Source organism: Plecotus auritus, assembly GCF_963455305.1.
Source record: "Plecotus auritus genome assembly, chromosome: 6".
NCBI classification, from domain to species: Eukaryota; Metazoa; Chordata; class Mammalia; order Chiroptera; family Vespertilionidae; genus Plecotus; species Plecotus auritus.
In genome coordinates, this window is record NC_137773.1 from 4,773,571 (window position 1) to 4,794,655 (window position 21,085).

The 21,085-nt window shown below is 56.6% G+C and overlaps 1 protein-coding gene across 2 annotated transcripts in view; it reads right to left on the reverse strand.

The window, feature by feature from the left end:
• Positions 1-1,105: 1,105 nt before the first annotated feature.
• The window catches only part of NSG2 (neuronal vesicle trafficking associated 2), a 36,384-nt gene continuing 16,404 nt past the window's right edge, over positions 1,106-21,085 (reverse strand). For both annotated transcript variants that reach the window (XM_080676647.1, XM_080676648.1), the window contains exons 4-5: positions 4,432-4,542; positions 1,106-2,697 (exon numbers count right to left, since the gene is read on the reverse strand). In XM_080676647.1, the coding sequence (XP_080532773.1) occupies positions 2,506-2,697; positions 4,432-4,542 (303 nt within the window). In that variant the 3' untranslated portion in view covers positions 1,106-2,505. The remainder of the gene's footprint in view (positions 2,698-4,431; positions 4,543-21,085) is intronic.

Consider the following 21,085-nt stretch of genomic DNA (forward strand, 5'->3'; position numbering starts at 1 on the left):
GCTTGGAGTCAGCCTCGTGCTCCGCCCAGTCAGGTCCCCCCGCCCCCCAGGTGCCTGCCATCGGTGGGAGAGGAGGGGTGAGCACAGCTCCCGGCTCCCACAGCTCCCAGGCCCCCGGCAGAGAGGAGCGGTCGGTGCTGACGGGCACCGAGGTGACCATGACGGTACCTGAACCTGCAGGTGGGAACCACAGCTCAGCTGCCTCCTGACCGCTGGGGGGGAGCCGGGGCTGCCCTGCCCGGGCCCCTTCCTCCATCGCCCAACGGGGTGCTGAGGACACGACAGCAATGAGGACGCGGGTCCCCACCTCACGGAAGGTGTTTGAACTGGGACACAGCACGTAACCGAGGCACATGGTGCAGGCACTGGGCGTCGCTGTCCTCACGCAGCCCTGGACACCGAGGCTGGGGACGAGCCGGTGAGCCTCGGGGACTCCGCGACTGGATGTCTGAGGATGAGCCGCATCCTCGACGGACGGACGGACAGACGGACGGACGGACAGACGGACGGATGACTCAGGGTTTCACAGAAGCAGCGGGGGATGAGTGGCAAAGGAGCACCTACCTGAGTCTGCATCCCAGCTCAGCTGCCACAGCCCTCGGCACCTCTTCCTCCCTCTGGGCCTCAGTTTCTTCATCTGTCAAATGGGGTCCGTAACCGCTACCTCCCCAGGTGATGAGGAGATTTAAATGAGCTAACCACGCGTGGGCCCACTCATCGCCCGCCCTCCTCCTCAGGCTGGGGCTCGCGGCCAGTCGCATTCGGTGGGGGCACCGGCTCTCCTCGCCCTTCCTTGCTGCTTCCGTGCTGGCTCCGCCCCCAGGCCGCAGGCAGGGAAAGGCTGGGTGCCTGGCCCCGCACAGCCTGCCCCGCAGGTGCTCACAGGGCAGGGCCTGGGCTGCGGGCAGGTGGCCAGGTGCCTCTCTTGGTTCTTGCTTCTGACCTCAGCATCGTTTCAGGTCCCCGAGGCCTAAGGATGGAGGCCCCCCCACCGCCCAATTCCAGGCCCAGCCTCGAGGACCCTGCCCCCAGCATCCCCCTGGCCCTGGGCACCCTGCCCCAGCCTCTCCCCGCCGGGCCCTGGGCAGAAGAGAAAGGCCACGACTCTCAGACACATCTATCTTTATTTGTTTCCCGTCAGAAAAGTTCAAGAATTACACCAAAAATACTTCAGCCTCTGCTACCTACTGACAAAAATACACCACAAAATAGGAAGCGCTCAGCGGCTTGGCTAGGGACAGCTTGTTATGGGCTTTGGATGACGGATGGATGTGGGTGACGCGGGCGGAGGCGGGGAGGAGGGTGGGACGGTGGCCTGGCGGGGCGCCGGGAGTCGCTGCTGTCGGACCAGCTGCTGTCACGATGCCGGCGACACCGCAGCCACACGCGCCCTGGATGGCCTCAGAGCCGTGGGGAAACCTCATCTCAATTACACCTCCCAGCCTGGAGCCCACGCCCGCAGAGGGGGCCTCCCCAGAATGCTTGTGGGGCACACTGTGGTGTGCCGAGGGGTTCAGGGTTGGGGGCGGGGGTGGCGGGCTGAGGCCAGTGCCGCCTCCTTGTCAGGAGCGTCTAAACCAGCTCAGGGGGTTGGACGGATGTCCCTGCCGACACCCCGGCGTGGGCAGGGGACCCGCGTTTGTGCTTCCTTAGAACGAGCTCGCCTGGCTGCGGCCCCACCTCGGGTCTCCCGCCCCCCCAGCTTCCTGGTTGCGACCTTCATTGTTCTTCTCATTGTTATTAGCACTTTGGGAAACGAACAACCGAACAAAAGTTTAAAATCGGGTGCCTGTGCTGACAGCATGGCCAAGGTCACAGGCCGTCCCACCCTGCGCTCTTTCTGCACCCCTCCCTCCCGCCCCCCCCCTCCCGCCCCCCGCCGCCTCCCGGCCCAACCTGCCAGGAACGTGGGCAGCGCCCAGGGGAGGGTCTAGAAACACCAGGAAAAGACGCAGGGAGTCGCCCACTCCTGTTTGCGGACCCACCCGCCCAGGGGGCTCGGGAACCCGGAAACCCTCACACATCCGCGCCGACCTGCAGGGCACCCCTGCTGGGAGCTGTGACCGTGAGCTGTGGCTCCCTCAGAGCCCCGCCTGTGTCGCCCCGGGTCCCGCACCCCCAGATCCCGCACGGAAGCTGCGGCCCCTCATCTGAGCAGCCGAGGGTCCTCGCTGCCCTCCACGCCTCCACACGCAGCCCCTTCACCCTTTCCTGTTGGTGTTCTGTCTCCTTTCCTGTTTTTCATGTTTCCTAACAAACACTAAGCAGTGGCCTTGAACATGTCTTACATGGGGACGGTCAACACGCAACATGCCTTTGTACACGAGCCTGACTCGGGGAGAAGCGACAATACCAGGGACGAAAAGAAAGCGATTTGGACAACGCCAGCGCATGGAAGTTCAGGGGAGCCCCCCGCCCCCCACCCCAGGAGGACAGCCTTGTCTGGTAACTGGAGCTTGGCTTAGCCAGCGGGGGCCCCCCTCCCGCCCCGGGCTGCGGTGGCCCCTAGTGGCCCTGGGTCTTGGGCGGTTTGGGCTCGTGGATGACGGCGGCGGCCGAGAGCCAGGGCCCGATGGCGCGCGCGGTGCTCTGCTTGGCCACGCTGTAGTGGCTGATGACCGTGTAGAAGCGGCTCCGGGAGCCGGGGTCCTGCGACGAGTAGTAGGCGTCCAGGGAGGCCGGGATACAGCGCTTGTGCTGGGGACGAGAGAGCCGGTCAGCACCGCGCACACCCTGCTCCCACCGCCCTGCGATCCCCCCCCCCCCCGCCATCCCCGCCTGGGGCCCAGCCACAGAGCAGGGGACAGCACCCGCGGGCCTCCCCAGCGACGGACGTCACCATCGCCATCAAAGCTGACACTTCCCTGGGGCGGGAGAAGGAAGCCTGCGGTGCCAGCTCAGCTGCCACCTATGTTACTGGCTGGGTCACCACCGTGGTGCCACCAGGTCACCTGCGGTTCCGACACCCCACCCCCGGGCACTGCCCGCAGCCCGTGGCCCTCCATCTCCTTGAGTTTGCTCTTGTGTCTCCTCTCCATCAAGGCCTTGGTTCCCACCCTAGCCGGTTTGGCTCATCGGCCTGTGGACTGAAGGGTCCCAGGTTCGATTCCAGTCAAGGGCACGTGCCTGGGTTGTGGGTTCAATCCCCAGTAGGGGGCATGCAGGAGGCAGCTGATCAATGATTTTCTTATCATTGATGTTTCTATCTCTCTCCCTCTCCCTTCCTCTCTGAGGTCAATAAAAGTACATATTTTTAAAAAGCCTTGGTTCCTGACCACATTGATGTAATTACATATTTGCATTGTCCTGCCATACATTACACAGCAAATGGCCACAAAACAACGCCAGTATATGGCCACGGACTTCAATGCTTTCTCTGCAGCTCTGTGTCCTTAGAATGTACATCCCACCGGGGGAACAGAGTGTCATTTGAAATATTTAAAGTCTTAGTGAGTTCATGTCCCCAACTTGATATAGTTAAGTTCTTTGTTTAGCTTGTTTTAATGTTCAGGAATTTCTTCTTATTTCTTTATTTGTTAAATACGACAAGGGCAGATATTCAGCAAGACGTGCTGGGGAGCCTGGCTCCGGGTCCCTGTGTCCTGGGCCCTAACCATCCCCCCAGGACCCATTTTTCTTCATTTTCCAGTGTATTCTTAGGGAGCTCTTTCTGCCAATAGAAACACACTTGCCCCGCCCCTTCCCTCACACACGGCAGCACCTCTTCCTCCGTCTTATCCTGGAGGGGATTCCATGTCCAGGTCTGGACACCCCCTGCCTATTGTCACCACAGCACCGCGTCCCCTGTGTGGCTACGTCTCAGCGTGTGCACCTGTCCCCGATCACAGGTGTCCCCATCACCCAGAGCCTGGCCTCCTGCTCAGAACGTGTCTTCGGGAGTCACGTGGCGCTTGTTTCCTGGGGAACCTGTTCTGAAGGGGACGTTCCACACGCGACTCCCTCGCTTTGCAACGTTGGGTGACGTCTCAGAAACCGCTGCTCCCCAAACGCCCTTCACTCCCTTCCCTTGGATGGACATGGGGCGACCCCCCTGTATCTCTCAATGGGGTGCAGCTCCATGGAGGGATCGTGTGTGAAACGTCCCACGTGGGCGCCCAGGAAAGGGTGGTTTATGGAGGCGAACGCCCTGCTCTAGATCCAGATCAGACCGTCTCTACTCTGACGAACGTTTGTGGAGAGCGGTTGTCTAGATCAGCGGTCGCCAACCGATGGTCCCTGGGCCGCTGGTGGTCCGTGCGGTGCGGACGGTTGGCGACCGCTGATCTAGAAGGCCCTTCGCTGCCTGCCTTCACTGAGTTCTCTCCTTCAGGCCTCGCAAAAGACCGTGGGCGGATGATCCACGCCCATTGGGCAGGTAAGAAAGCTGAGGTTCAGAGGGGCGAGGGGACGCTCACCTGCAGAGGCCCTTACCTTGTAGACAAACCCCTCCGGACAGCTGTGGTCGTAGGTGAAGGCTTTGTACACCACCAGGAACACGATGCAGGCGAGGAACGCGAGGGCCAGGCTGACCAGGATGGTGACCTGGGGGGACAGAACGGGGTCACCAGCCAGCTTCCTGCCTCAGGCCTGCAGCTTTGGAAGCCTGGAGGCGCGGGGGGGGGGGGGGCAAGGAGGGAAGGGTGGGGAGGGATGGGCTGTCGCTCACTTGCAGTGTGACCCTGAGCAAACCACCTGTGCTCTTTGGCCCTCGGTCACCTCCACCCTGGCCCACGCCATCGTCGCTTCTCACCTGCGGCGACCCCACGCGGATTCACACAACCGCCACCACACAGGCCCGTTCAGAATCGAAGTCCAGGCCCGGCCCTGCTCTGCTCTGCTGGTCCCCACCCCACTCTGCCAGAGCCAAAGCCCAGCCCCTAACACGAAGGACAAGCAGGCTCTCAACACAGCACCGCACCGAACAAACCGGGGCGGTGAGGATCGATGGGAGAGGGGTGCCTGGCGGACCCGGGACCGGGGCTGGCCCGGCCCGGCCCGGCCCCTGTGCACAGCTGGCGGGGCCCAGCCCGGGACCTCACGCGTTGGGTGTTACAGAACCAGCTGTGTGTGTGTCTCATGCTCTTTTTCTTTCTTTTATTTTTGCATTTCTTTTCTTTTTTTGTTGTTTATATATTTTTTTCTCAGGTTCTTTTCCAAAGCTGGTGGCCCACTGAGTCAGTTGGCCTAGAAACATGGAATTCTCCTCTCATGGAGAGGAGGGTGTTTTGATTCAGAAGAAAAAGATAATAATATCGACGTTGGGGGTCCCCATGCCCTCTCCTTGCCACCCAGGCAGGGGGCGTGCAGACAGGAGGAAGCGGCGGGCGCTGCTCCACACAAATGGGGCTGTTTCCGGGCAGCTGGGCGCCCTGGACGGGGGGACTTGGCAAAGGAAACGGTGGACATGGCGCCTCCTGAACCCTACGGTCAGACCATGTCCGTGTGCACGCGGCTGGAGGGCGGTGTGCTGCTGCGGGGTCGTAAGAAATGTATGTGTTTGGCCTCGTTCCCAAGCGTGGGCCTTCAGCCCGCCCTCCGGCCTCAGGGAGGAGGGAGAAGGAGCTCAGCCGCAGTGGCCAGTGTTCGCTGGGTCCGGCCCTGTAAGGAGCCTCCTGGAAACCCGAGCTGGAAGGGAGCTTCCCAGCACCTGGGCCCACAGCCCCACAAGCCGCCCTCCCTGTGAGCGGGGCACACCCGGGGCCCGGGAGCAGCCGGCCCGTCGCATCAGGAGCTGGCGCTCTGTGGGAGGTGGAACAGCTGCCCGCAGACATCTGTCTTTGGTACGTGACAGCTGGAACACAGAGACAGACTCAGCCACCCTGCACCTTGGAAGCAGCTGCAGAGGTCCCGCCCCGGGGACACCGGGTCCCCGGCCGCCTCCCCGCGGCCGCAGAAGGAGCAGCGCCTTCAGGGTCAGGCTCCCGTGGCAAAGCCCAGCTCCGCCCTCGCTGTGACCCTGGGAGTGACGTGACCCTGGGAGTGACGTGACCCTGGGAGTGACTCGGCCCTGGGAGTCCTCCGTTTACTTCTCTCTGGACGGGGCGACACGGATGACTTTCTCATGTTGTGAGGCAAAACGGGGCAGGGCACGGAGCCGCGGGGCTGGCCTGCCCGAGGTCACACCCTCAGCTAGCACGCACTGAGTGCAGACGTGCGCCAGCCACCCCCCCCCCCCCCCGTGTCCTCGCGGCCTGTGCGGTGGGTACCGTCACTGTGCCCATTCCACAGACTGTCTTGCAGAGGCTGAGGGAGTGGACGGCTTTACGTGCGTGGGGGCAGTGAGGCTAGGCACTCGGGTGGAAGTCCCGATCCACCACATGTCCTACTGCCAGTATATCTCTAACTACAGTAGCGTTATTTTTATTAAGAATTCATTGCCCCGTGATTAAAAAGACAAAGTTGGAAGTCCAAGAGGAAAACAGCCTTCATGACCGGCCATCATCGCAGGCATGGTCCTGCGCGCTTGCCGCCGGCCACATGCACACGCGTCCCCCAGGACCCGTGTTCTCCCGCAGCTGCGCTTTCTGCCCCCTGAGGCCCAGGACCTCCTGCACGCCTGCCGGGACCAGCAGGACCGAGGAGGCCTCGTTTCTCCCATCTGGAAAACGGCTCACCACCGCACCAGTGTACACACACGGCCACGAGGGACAACTGTGGCGATACCGTGCGAAGGTGAAAATGACTGGCGAACGCTTCCCGCTGCCGCCGCTGTCATCCCTGCAAGTGGCATCACAGGGCTGAGTCTGGGTCGGGGGTTTCCTCGGCACAAGGACCCTCAGGAGTTACACCGTGCTGCCATCAGCCGTGACCTGTGCCCCCCAACTACCTACAGCCCCCATGGGCTCCCAGGGGCCCGTGGGTCCTGCTAAAGGGTCTGCTGGTGGTTTGTGCTGACGTGGCTGAAGCACCTGAGGTGGGCGTGTCCTCCCTGGTCCCTCCCATCTCCCCTCCCATCCATGGTCCCTGCCGCACGGAAGGGATCTCCCGAAAGTACTCCTCTGAACAGTTGGTGATGGGGTTGAAAGTGCACAACATCCCCCGGGGGCTGACTTCCTGGCCTGACACCATGGGCCTGCGACTCCCTGAGCCTCAGAGCCATGGAAGGAGGGAGATCAGATACAAAGTCCTGGGCCCTGCACCCCGAGATCCCGGACCCCTGTCAGTACAGAGCCCAGGAGCCAGCATTTCCACGCGAGCCCAGGAGGCCATCCGTGCACCCGGCCCCGTCAGAGGCACAGCTGTCTCAGTGCATCTCAGCCCACGTCTGCATGCAGCCTGCATCCCGTCGCCATGGAGACACCAGCCCTGCAGCACACAGCGCATTCCATTAAGCTACTTCCATTCCTCAATCCCCTTTCTTGGCACAGGAGTTGATAAAGAAAAGAAAATCAGGTCAGCAAAATTGGTTTGGAAAACGAGAAATGGTCTTCTTCCAGCTCCAGTGTGTGGCTCTGCTACGCGTGCCAGGGGGGCTCTGGGCCAGCGAAGCTGCTCCACACCCATGGCTCCCGCACAGGTGAAACCACGCCAGCCGCACGGCGACAGCAAGCGCAGGGTCCCGCACAGCCTGCACGCTGGGGGCGCAGCATGTCGGCCCCGCTCTCCGTGTGCGTCTTCCCAGGAAGAGGAAGGGTCTCTCCCCAGTCTCTCCTCTCACCCCTCCTGCCCTGTACACAGAAAAACACACACTGACATACCAACACACACACACACACACACACACCCTAGCATACAGACACACACACACACACACACTGACATACCAACACACACACACACACACCCTAGCATACCAGCACACAGACACAGACACACAGGCATACAGACACACACACACAGACACACTGACACACTGACACACAAAGACACACACACACACAAAGACACACACACTGACATACCAACACACACACACCAGCACACAGGCATACACACACACACACAAAGACACACACACATACATACTGACATACCAACACACACCAGCACACAGGCATACAGACACACACACACACATCAGCACACAGGCATACAGACACACACACACACATCAGCACACAGGCATACAGACACACACACACTGACACACTGACACACACAGACACACACACACACTGACATACCAACACACACACACTGACACACTGACACACAAAGACACACACACACACACACAAAGACACACACACTGACATACCAACACACACACACCAGCACACAGGCATACAGACACACACACACACCAGCACACAGGCATACAGACACACACACACACCAGCACACAGGCATACAGACACACACACACACCAGCACACAGGCATACAGACACACACACACACATCAGCACACAGGCATACAGACACACACACACACACACACCAGCACACAGGCATACAGACACACACACACTGACACACTGACACACACAGACACACACACACACCGACATACCAACACACACACACCAGCACACAGGCATACAGACACACACACACACACCAGCACACAGGCATACAGACACACACACACACACCAGCACACAGGCATACAGACACACACACACACCAGCACACAGGCATACAGACACACACACACACACCAGCACACAGGCATACAGACACACACACACACACCAGCACACAGGCATACAGACACACACACACACCAGCACACAGGCATACAGACACACACAGACACACCAGCACACAGGCATACAGACACACACACACACACCAGCACACAGGCATACAGACACACACACACACCAGCACACAGGCATACAGACACACACACACACACCAGCACACAGGCATACAGACACACACACACACACCAGCACACAGGCATACAGACACACACACACACACCAGCACACAGGCATACAGACACACACACACACACCAGCACACAGGCATACAGACACACACACACACCAGCACACAGGCATACAGACACACACACACACACACCAGCACACAGGCATACAGACACACACACACACCAGCACACAGGCATACAGACACACACACACACACACACCAGCACACAGGCATACAGACACACACACACACACACACCAGCACACAGGCATACAGACACACACACTGACCCCCCTGGGGGGGGGAGGAGTCCTGGAGGAGCTGACAGAGAAGGGGTAAGAGCGCGGGCCTGAGCTGCCCGCCCTGGAAAGGTCTGCTTACAAGGCTGGCCCTCTGGCGCCTGGGGTCTGGGCTCGGAGGAGGGCTCCCCTCTCCCAGAGCTGGTGCCCCCCTCTCCCACACGGTGCCACCAACACCACAGGGTGCCTCCGTCAGCCGATGGATCAGAGCGATTCTGCCGCGATGCCAGCCTTGGGGGGACATGCCGGGCCTAGCACGGAGGACCGGCGGGGAGTGGGCGTCTGCTCTGTTGACCCCCCGCTGGGCTCAGCCTCTGGACAGGGAGGCGGCTCGTCGTACGGGCCAGGCCCCCGCACCCAAGATGACTTCATTGGAGAAGACTAAGATGCCATTGGGAATTACCAACCTCAGTGCGGCTGTTTGAGCTTTATCCCTTACCATAATGTTCAGAGCAGCCCTGCCAAGTAGGTCTTCTCATCTTCCCATTTTACAGACGGAGAGCATGAGACCCGAAGCCAGGTGCCCAGGAAACGCAGCCACGGCGCCGGGAGCAGCAGGGTTTGGGCCCCGCTGGCCCCGAGGCTGTCCCTGCGCACTCCCCAGGGTGGCTGCCTCCAGAGCTGTGGGGAGTGAACATTGCCCACCCACCCCAGAGGGCTTGCACCATCACACGGCGGGTCAGCTCCCCGGGGAAGCCCCCACCCATTAAGGCGCCCATGCTCGGGGGCCCGATGAGTCAGTCCCCTGGGTGAGCGGCCCTTTGAAAGGAAAGGAAGCCAGCCCCCGGAGTGCATGCCTGGCGCATGGAGCCCGGGCAGGGACTGTCCCACTGCGGCCTCAGACTCCATGAGCAATAACTTGTCTCTTTCAGAGCCCTCGGGGCACCTGAAGGAAGGAGGTGGGGAGGCGAGACGGCGGGGCCAGCAGCGCACTAATACTTGTGGAACCCTTGAAAGAAAAAGGCTCGGTTCGCACTGGAACATGCCGGAGCTGTGACTCCGTTCCCAGTCTCACTCGCTCTGGAATGAGCATTAAAAGGAAGGAATGCGGGGCCGGGCCTGGCTGGTGAAAGAGCTCAGTCTCAGGTCCCCGGGTTTCTCATTTGAGAGCTCACACCACCCGTCACCCTGAAGCGGAGGACGGAAGCCGTGGCTGCGCGTCTCCTGCAGGACAGGCAGCGGCCGTGCCTCAGGAGGTGGTGGCTCTATGAGCCGTAAACCGAGGACCAGGACAAAGGACACCTGAACACGTCACCCGGACCCAAACCGCCTGTCCGGCGGAAGGAGCCACACTGTGCTGGTCACCAACTGCGTGCTCAGAGCGGACAGGCGGCCTGAGCCAGAGAGGAAGTCCGGTGTGAGGAAGGGGCGTGGAGGCGCTGGAGGGGACTGGAGGGGACGCGCCCCATCTCCCCTGGCGACGGTTGGCAAGGACGGGAGGAGGCCCAGATAACGGCTGACTGGGCTTTTCAAGAAGAGACAGAGACCCTACTGTACGTTCAACTTCTCAGTTCTTAAACTGGGGGCAGTGCATGCAAATCTGTGCTTTCATTTTTAAACCTATTTTACAGGAAACAAGGTTTCAAAAGTGTGGCTTCAGGATCAGGTAGCAGTAAAGGCTGACACCAGACTGCCCGCCCCCCCCCCCCCGCCCCGTCTGTTCTAGAAGCGGGTCGATGGGCCCGAGGTGAGTCAGGGACAGTGGTCGGCAAACTCATTAGTCAACAGAGCCAAATAGCAACAGTACAACGATTGAAATTTCTTTGGAGAGCCACATTTTTTAAACTTAAACTTCTTCTAACGCCACTTCTTCAAAATAGACTCACCCAGGCCGTGGTATTTTGTGGAAGAGCCATACTCAAGGGGCCAAAGAGCCGCATGTGGCTCGCGAGCCGCAGTTTGCCGACCACGGGTCAGGGAGAAGCACCAGCAGCACCTGCGACCTGCTACGGTGCCGGTGGGTGGGTTAAAGGGCCAGGAAATCGCTCCAGCGCCCGCTCCTGCAGAGGCGGAGTGGGTGCGGAGAACAAGGACCTGACATTGACGGAGCATCTACTGCCACCCAGGCCCCGGCGTGCAGCCTGGCGCAGGGAGCCGGAGCAGGAACTGTCTTACCGCGGGACTCCTGGGGTGACAGCCAGGCCAGGCTGCGCCCCTTCTTCCTACATTTCCCCACACGCCTGGGCCTCCTCCTGCCCGGGCTGCTGGGCCAGGGGAGGCGCTGGAGCGTCCGCTGCGACCTTGTCCATCGCCTGCGTTTTGTCAACAGTGGTCCAGAGACAAGAAGGCCCTCATCCACCTTAGCAGGGCTGTTGTGACGAAGGGAGACTCGGCAGGCTGAGAGGCCACCCGGCCTTGCTGTCGCCACGGGAGCGACTATGGCTACAGGTCCGTCCCCACGTGCAGGCTGACGGCTTCGAGCAGACGGGTCCGCAGCTCCTTCCCTGCTCCCTTGGTTATACGTGAGTTTATTAAGAACACCAAAGGCTTCCCAGGGTTCGGGCACGCGCAGTGTGCAGTTCACCGCAGGCTGCTCAGAGCCTGGGGCGCAGGGTTTAGGAGGGAGTCGGTGGGAGGTGGCAGGAGCAGGCTCTAGGAACAGACTGGCTGTGTGACTTAAGCAAGTGGCACCCCGCTCTGGGCCGCAGACGCGGGATTCATCGGAGAGCCCGCGGCCCCAGGCACACGGGCCAGGCACACAGGCGACTCGCACAGACCCGACGTGAGGCTCCCGCGGGGCTGGGCATCGGTGGCGCTGGCACCCCTGTTGACATGCCTGCCTGTGGAGCCCCTCGCGGACTTCCTGTCCCTGAAACAGCAGGCTGCCCAGCGGCACCTCCTAATTGCATCAGAATAGCCTGCTGAGGCACAGCCTTAATTAACTTTGCCCTGGTTTTACTGGGGAAGGAACCAGGCCCCGCCTCTCGCCCACTCTCCCCTGCTCCTCATGACGGAGTGCCTGTCCCCTGTAAACTGCCTGACTCTACCAAGTCGGGCTCCCGGCCAGCAGACCCGCGCGGCTGCGCACAGCCCGCCCACAGGCGGAGACCTCTACGCTCAGCACTAGGGCAGGGGCTGGCCCTGGTGGCCTGCCCTCCCCTCAGCCGGTGCCGTGGCTGTGCCCCGGGCCCAGGTCTGGGTCGGGCTTTGTGCTTATTCACCTGTGACCTCGGCCCTTCCCTCCCAGCGGCCCAGCAGGCGGGATGCAAGGGGTGTCACGACCCAGAGCGGAGGGTCAGCATCCCTCCCTGCAAGGGGAGCTGCTCTTTGCAGGTTTTGGAAAACCACGGGTGGGGGGGGAGGTTCGGGTCAGGGCCTCCTCCTGCTTCGGAAAATAAAGCAGAGAGTGTGGGAGGTTCGAACTCCGGGCTCGGAGGGAAGCACGCAGCGGCTGAGGAAGGGGTTTGACACCTGCCTGGGCGAGACCTGAGTTTGAACCCAGCTGTTTGCTTCTTGAGGGCCCCACCGGAGGATCCCAGGGCTTGTCTGATCAATCAATGAATCAATCAATCAATCAATCGGTGGGAAGTCAGTCAGTGCCACCTGACCAGCTTCATTCATCCTGTTTGTACTCCACCCTCTCTGGTTGCAGAAATGACTGCAGGCACTGTGAGGCCCCAGGATTGATAGCCCCGACCCCCCAGGGAGATGGTCGTGTGCCAGTGCTGCCGCCGGCATGCTAGCGTCTCTCCGCGTGTCTGCACACAATCCGAGAGGCAGGTGTTGTTATTATGTCCCCACTCACAGATGAGGAAACTAGCAGCCAATGAAGGGAAGGATGAGGATGATGCTCAGCTGGAGGCAGGTCTCAGAACAGCGCCCGTACCGGCAGCAGGGCAATAAGGTGGCGCTGGGTTTTCTAGAATCTGACTGAAGCCAGGACCTGGGTCATGAAAACAGCCACAGACTCCAGCGATGATACAAGCGACTGCGCAGAAGATGCACAAACGGCCCCTGACTCGTGTGGCTCAGGCAGGTCGCTGCGTCCCGGGCGCTGACTTTCCTCTGCACAGAGAGAGGGGTGACAGTGGTGTCCCCCGGGGCCGCTCTGGAGGTCCGAGGAGAATGCAGGGCACGGGGCTGGGCCTGGGAGACACCGTCAACACCCACCCTCCTGTCCATGTCTGGCCTTTCCCCTGCACTGCGGAGGGAGGCATCGAGGCCCCGGGGGTTGCACTGTGAACCGTGGGCAAGGCTGCGCAGCCAGCTCACTGTCACTTAAAAGGAAGAAAGAGGCCGTGTGAGGCGCGGGGGTTTCGCAACCGTGTGCCCCTGAATTCCACAGGCGGCTGAACGGGTTGGGGACTCCCAGCCTGGGCCCCGCTTGAAATCCACATTAGAATGAAAGGTGCCTCCCCCCACCCCCCTACATTGCGGTGCCCTGGGAGGCTCGGGAAAGTCACGCCTGCCTTCATCTCCTGCAGCGAGGAGCGCAATTGATTTTCCTGGCTTCATTTTCGTGTTTTAAAGAACCGTTTCCCGAGGGCTCCTTTGAGAACTGAAATGGAGAAAATCTCATTCATATTTTACCATGTAACCCACAGACTAATTGTGTCCCTGACAACAAATGCTGGCGGACACCTCGTCCACGGGCCCTGGGCCGGGCACACGGGAGGCGGACAGGCCATACACAGCCTCTGCCCCAGGAGACCCCTTAGAGGGCCAGGTGAGAAGCACTGACATAAAGCCAGCACCGGGGGCGGGGGGAGGGGAGGAGGGATGGGGGAGAGGTGGGGGAGGGGAGGAGGGGCGGGGGGGAGGGGGAGGGGTGGGGGGTAGGGGGGCAGGGGGGCAGGGGGGATGGGGGAAGGGGTGGGGGTATGGAGGGGTGGAGGGGTGAAGAGTGGAGGGGGAGGGGGGAGGGATAGGGGTGGGGGTGATGGGCAGAGACAACAGTCTGTGCAAAGGAAGGCCTGGCACTGAGGGCGGTGCCTGATGGTGAAGGGGAAGCTTGGAGGGGAAACGGAGGCAAGCTCGGGAGCGTGGAGATCAGAGGGGAACGTGGCGGGAGGACCAGGGGGCTAACAGGTGTTTACTGATGCTGCTCACGGACGGGGCACACTTGAGATTTAGGAATTACCTTGGCGGTCTGGTTGGCAGTTGACTGGGGGGGTGAAGTGGGGAGATAGGGAGACCAGTCAAGGCTTGGGCCCAAAAAATAGTCCATGACGGTCCTCATCCTAGTCCGGAGCTGGGCGAGGTATCGGGGAGATACCAAAGCGGGGAGGCGGACTCAGGTTGACCAGGTGCCCGCTGCGCCCTGCTGCTTTCCATCGGATAGCTCATCTCGTCTACAAAACAGCCGTAGTGCCCTCATCTCGTAGGTTAAAACCTGACGCTCAGGAGGTAAAGAGAAGCGAGTCACACGGGGAGCTGGTGAGGGAGGCAGGTCAACCGGCTCCCCTCCCGGAGACGAAGGCGGCCCAGCATTGAGCGCCGGGGCTCCTGCCCAGGAAGGCGAGGACCCGCTGCCTTGGCTCTGCTGCTGCGGGGAAGGGCTGTGCTGAGGTCCAGTGGTGACGAACGCAGAGAGCGCAGAAACTGTGAGCACAGAGCCCTGAGCTCTGTCCATATTCCATGGTCCGGAGGCAGCTTACAAATCAAATTCACGAGAATGCGGCTTCAGCAGCAGCCAGCCCTCCGGGACAGCACATGTGGGCCGTGTCCGGGACCCCACGAATCGCCCACACCACCTGCCCCACGCTGGTGGCTACTCCGTAAGAGCTTAGTGACTGAATGGGGCCACGTGGAGCCACATCTCTGACGGGAGTTACAATTAGGAGGTGACAAGGGTTCATTTCAAAATGTCACAGTTCAAGAGGGGCACCGAGGTACAAAACGGAATTTGTCTATTAACTCTTCACATGTTTACTGAAAACCACCGCACCCTTCCCAATTTCACTGAGCCAGACGATTTAATGGGTTGATTCTTTTGTGGTTTAAAAAACAAACTTGAAGAAACAGATTCTTTTTCTATTCTTTCAAATTTTCCAGAGCTTGGTGAAAGAAAAAGGTATGGTCTCTTCACAAAGGCAGCATAACACTAAACCATACCTGACTAAGACAGCACACACACACACACACACACACACACACACAGCACAACCTCACAATATTAATAAAGAAAAAAATTAAATAATATATTAGCAAACAGAATTCAGTGCTGCCCCACGACCGAAGGAGACATGTAAGAATGGCTTAATATTTAAAACTCTATCAGCACAATTCACCATAATTCGAGGTCAAAGAAGCCAAACCATATGACCCTCTCCTTAAACAGAAAAGAATCCCTCAGAATGTACATGGTCAAACACGAGAAACACTGGACAGAGAGTACTGACCAATGCGATTGGATAAGAAAGTGACATCAGAGTGTAAAAATGGAAAAGAAGAAATAACATAAGAAGACTAAATACCAGCAAAGGAAGCAATAGTAGCATTGTGGACAGATGATACAATTATATATGTAGAAAATCCAAAGGATCACATTTTTAAACAAATTATTAGAAACAATAAGAAAAGTTGGTTACTTGTACACTAATACCAATCTTATACCTACCAAAATGTACAAGATTCAGAAGCATTTTTATTAAGTATAAATAACAACCAGTTTAAATATATAATAGAAAAAGGTACCCTTTATAATATAAAAAAATGAAGTGAAATGCTTTGAAATAAGACTGTAAAGATGATTTCAAAGCTCATGAGAACCCTGAACAAAGACTTCAACGGATGTGAAGTTTAATCTTGTTTCTAGATAGACTCAAGTTTTTAAAGATGTAACTTCTCCTCAAATTAATCTATAAATGTATGGAACCCAAATTAAAAAGTAGCATGATTCTTGGAACCTAAATAATCCTAATAAAGAGGGAATATGCTAAGTGACCCTCAAGCCATCACAAAGATGGTGGCGCCCACAGCCACAAGATGGCGACGCCCAGTCCCCTCAGCCCCGCCGGGGCAGCAGGCGCATGACAAGGCCGGGCCTGCCCCCAGGCGGGCCTGGCCACTCTGCATGCCTGCCTCTGGAGTCCCCCAGTCCCCTCAGCCCCAGAGCCGCCCAGGGCCGCCCGAGGCTCAGGTAACCAGGACCAGCCGAGGCTTGCTCTGCCGGCAGTGGCAGCAGCAGAGGTGTGATGGGGTGTTGCCTTCCCCTGATCGCTGGGTCACCTCCTGCCCCTGAGGGTTCCCGGACTGTGAGAGGGGGCAGGCCGGGCTGAGGGACCTCCCCCCCACCTCCAATGCATGAGTTTTCATGCACCGGGCCTCTAGTATATTAATATTTACACGGAGAAGCAAGCATGTAAGAATGGGTAAGGAGTTTCTGAAACGTAAAAGGAATGGGGGAAGAACAGTTCACATAGATTTTAAGATGTATTATAAAACGATGTAACTGAGGAAAGTTGGTATTGTCTCGATTTTCAATACCAAATAATTGTCAGACCCATGGAAGAAAAGAGAGCACAGAAGTAAACTCAAATACATATTGGAATCCGTGTCTAAAAAGGTGGCATGTCAAGTCCGAGAGAGGATTAGCTGATGACCACAGACAACTGGCCACTGGCCGTTCACAAAGAAATAACATTGGATTCCCAGCTTACTCTTTACAAATTCCAGATGAATCCAAATTTTAACATAAGAAATAAAATAAAAGAAGCACCAGAAGAAAACAAGAGTTTAGGGTGGGTGAAGGCCTTGATTTTTATAGAGTATCAATATTTTCCTTTATGCCTTCTGGAGTTTGTGATTAAAGCAAAAGCAAGAAATCCCACAGGCTTGGGAAATAAGTTACACCATGAACAAAACCGAAAGGCAGAGGACCACTGAGAAAGGAACAAACAAGTGAGAATGACCAAGTCCCTGGCTGTGGGAAGAGGCCATGCACGTCAGTAGGAAGAATTAACAAGTGCTCCAACCAAATAGAATGTTTTCCAGGCAAGAAGCCAAGGTCAAGAGTCAATGAGTACACGGACAGAGGCTCAATCTCACCGATAATGAAAGAAAGACACGTTTAGACAAAGCTGAGGTGCCATTTTCAATCCATCAGATTGGTAAAACTAACACGGTGGGAAGAACACATTTGTAGGTATGGTGGAGGAAGGATTGGTGGGACAATTTTGCAAGATAATGTGGCAAAATCCATTAAAATTGGAGATTAACATAGTCTCTGGCAAGACTTTTAAGATGAAGATTCTCATACCCTCCAAATATACTTGCAAAATCTATGGAAGGTGTGTGTGTGTGTGTGTGTGTGTGTGTGTGTGTGTGACACACAGTAGGAAGCTGGGAAGTTCACTGCAGAGGACTGAACAATAGGGAACTGATTGAGGAAATTGGGACCATCCTCGGAGTATAGTCACTAACAAGAACAGAAAGGACCTCCATGTGCTGATGCGGAAGGATCACTGAGATTCATCATTAAGAGGATAAAGCAAGGTGCAGAAGAATGTGTATAAAACGGTCCCACTGAGAAAATGAAAAGGATATCAGATGTACACATGCATGCTGATGTGTAGAAAATGCCTTGCGTGAGAACATCAGAAGCTATTTCTGAACTGTCCGATAGAGCGTTCTGCAGTGATGGAAATGGCCATAGACATGAGCTGTCCACCTGGGAGCCACTAGGCTCACATGGCCACTAAGCACTTGAAATGGAACTTGTGCGACTGAGGAATTAAAGATTGAGTTTTGGTTCATTTTCACGGATTTAAGCGCACGTAGCCACATGTAGACAGCACAGGCATAGACAATGGATATCTGGGGTGAGGGTTATTAAGAGAGATAAAGGAGACTCACTTCCAGTTTATGCCTTTCCATACTGTTGGGGTTTTGCATGTGTAATTGTGTTCCTTTTGTTTTAAAAGGAAAATGACTGGCCTCCCAGGGTCGGTAGTCATAGGGGATGCAGAACTGTCCTCAGAGCCATGTCCGTAGGCCATGGAAAATGCAGGTGAGGAAGGAACTGCACGAAGGAGGTCAAGTTGACAAACTCCCCAGTGATAAGGTCCCAGAGGAGGGAACGGTCAGCTATTAGGACAGGTGCATGCAGGAGGTGATGTTTGGGGCAGGGGGGGGTGCCTATGAGATGAACAGGGGTGCACTAGACAATGAAGGGGTGAGGTGGGGGGAGAAGCATTCAGGGTGGTGGGAACAGCTAAGCTGAGGAGTGGGAGTGACCTAGGGTGGTGTGTCCAGGATTCCAAGAGCAATTTCGGTTGGCAGGAAGGACGCAAAGGTGGGAAGGAGAGGAGGTGGAAGAGGATCAAGAGACAGGTTCAGAGGACCCGGTCCAATGGACCAAGAAGCCCAGATTCCACCCGGAAGCCAGGGGAGGCCCCAGGATGGTTTCAAGCAGGAGAAAGAAGTGGTCACTTTGAGAAGAGACACACATTGGCTGCGACTTGGAATATGAAACTCAAAGACTGAAACTGGAAATGAGGGTGCAGTTGAATCGACACAAGACTCATCTTTATCCTCCATAGAAAAATCACAGCAAAGCTATTGATGGACCTAAAATTGCACTCTGTATGTTTTATTTTGTTTGCCCATGAAAACAATCACGCTTGGTCTTTGAGAGTTATGCGGCATCGAGAGAAAAGAAAAGTCAAAGGAATGTGTCATCCCACCTCCCATAGCCATCTCGTTTTTATGAAGCCCCCAGGCCCTTGGGAAGTCTTTCGTCTTTATCTTCACCGGTTTTCCCAGGACCTCAATTATCCGGCAGATGGCTGGAACGTAACCTGAATACCCGCCAAACCTGATGTGCCTTGGTGGGTTGACAGCGGTGTGATTTCTGTTTTTAGACCAATAACCATGGCGGCAAATCCTGGCCCGGGTTTCTCAGCCTTGACACTATTGGCATGTGGGGGCAGGATAATTCTTTGGTATGGGGACCCTCCTGTCCCTGAGGAGGCTTAACAGCATTGCTGGCCTCTACCCATTAAATGCCACCCACACGCACCAGTCCTGACAACCATAATGTCTCCGGCACTGCCAAATGTCCCCAGGGAGCCAAGTCCTCCCTGGCTGAGAACCACTGTTGTCAAACATCAAAGACAGAAGAGCCCTTGGGACCAGACCAGCCGACTCCTCATTTTACAAATGGGAAAATGAGGCCGAGACTGGGACAAGAAGCATCTCTGTTTAGAGATGCTTTCAGAGATTAGAGATTCTTTTCTTCGCCTCAGAGGAACGCGATAACAGAAAAGTACTGGAAGGATGGGAGTCAGTTTCATCTCGCCGAATATTCTCTCTCTCCCTCTCCCTCCCTGCCTCTCTCCCTCTTCCTAATATGCGTGATTCATGCTAGAATTTCTATTTACTAACTTGGTTACCTAGCTACAAATACTATCAAGATTAATACTCATTATAATAAAGATTATGGAAACAGCCCCCTAATTCAGCAATTTTTCTTTTTCTTTGTTCACAGTGAAGAGGTTAATGGAAGGTGTCTGATACATACACATTGAAGATGGTTGTGCTCAGGCCATCTGCAAGGCACATACAAACACAGTCAACACAACTACCCTCCGAAGGGGGCATGGGCACCCCATGTTACAAAAGAGGGAGCAGGCTCGTGGAGGTGAGGCGACTGGCCCAAGGTCACATAGTCAGTGCGCTCTAGAGCCAGCGTATGCACCAGCCTACCAGCTTGCACGGTGCCACAAGGTTCAGAATGTAGAGAGTTAGAATGAGCTCATGATTATCTCCTGAGAGAGCTGAACCCCCTCAGGGAACCCAATTCTCTCCGAGCGGCTTGGATTCCAGCGCTGGGAGCTTGTCAGCATCTCCAGAAGGAGGCTCGGTCTGTGTGGCAGTTGCTATGACAACTAGTTTTCCTATAATTATAGAACATGGTGGTGACACCACAAACTGCACATACAGTCACTCTGTTAGGACCTGTCTCCCCCTGACAGTTCCAGGAGCTTAAACACCACAATTTTAAAAAAATCACATTTAAAGTAATTACGCATTACAGCCATGGAGGCCCAGAGGAGGAGAAAGGCGGGAGGTTGACCCTCCCACCGCGTGATGGGACTGCGAGGCAGGCCACATGGCGAGTCATGGGGACAACGGCACTTCTCCCTTGGGAAGTCTTTGCTTTTGTATTTTCTTTGGGCTCAATGCATTTCAGGGTTCGGCCAAACGTGTATTTAAAGGGAAGAGAGAAGCAGAAAAAGCCAAATGAAAATTAGCCTAATGCTTTTCAAATAGCAGGGAGAGGCAGCCAAACGTTAGCATTCTAGCAACCCCTTTCCAGTTTAGTTTGGTTTATATTCTCTCTCTCTCAGTCCTCACAGCAGGCCTTTGGCGTAGGCATCATTATCCATCTTACAGACAGGGGAACACAGAGGCAATGTGGCTTGCTTTAGTCACACGGACCCACAGTGTCCACCCCAATCCACGTTTCCCTGCTCCCACACTGCCTCTCTCACGGTAGAGTGTGGGGAACAGCTCTTGAGGGTGGGGGGAGTGGAGGGAGCATGGTCTGTAGGGTTTGCCTGTTTCCGTGGTGTAAACACTCCTACCAGAGTTGGTCAACAACTGGCTTGCAAACTTATAATAATTGGCCCTGGGGAGCCCTTCCCTGCAGGAGCGCCTGGGGCAAGGGTACTCACTACACTAAATGTGTTCGCAAGTGGCGCTCTCTGTCACGGCACCAATTCAGCCAGGTCTGAACCCAGGAGAAGGAGACACTGGCACTGGAAGCAGCCTCCCTGGCCCCGCGTGGTCACCCATCACCCAATCCCTCCTGCAAACCCCAGCATGTTCCTCCTGACGCAGCGCCATACATGGTTTGTTAAGGAGAAAATAAATCAGGCCACACTTGCTTTTCAATGATCAATGACAATATAGATTTTTGAAGGTCACTCTAACAGCACAATTGCATCGGCCGGAGAAAGCACCAGCCACAAACAAGACCAGCATCTTCCTCCTGACGTTTAACAAAACCCTAGCCAGAAGGGC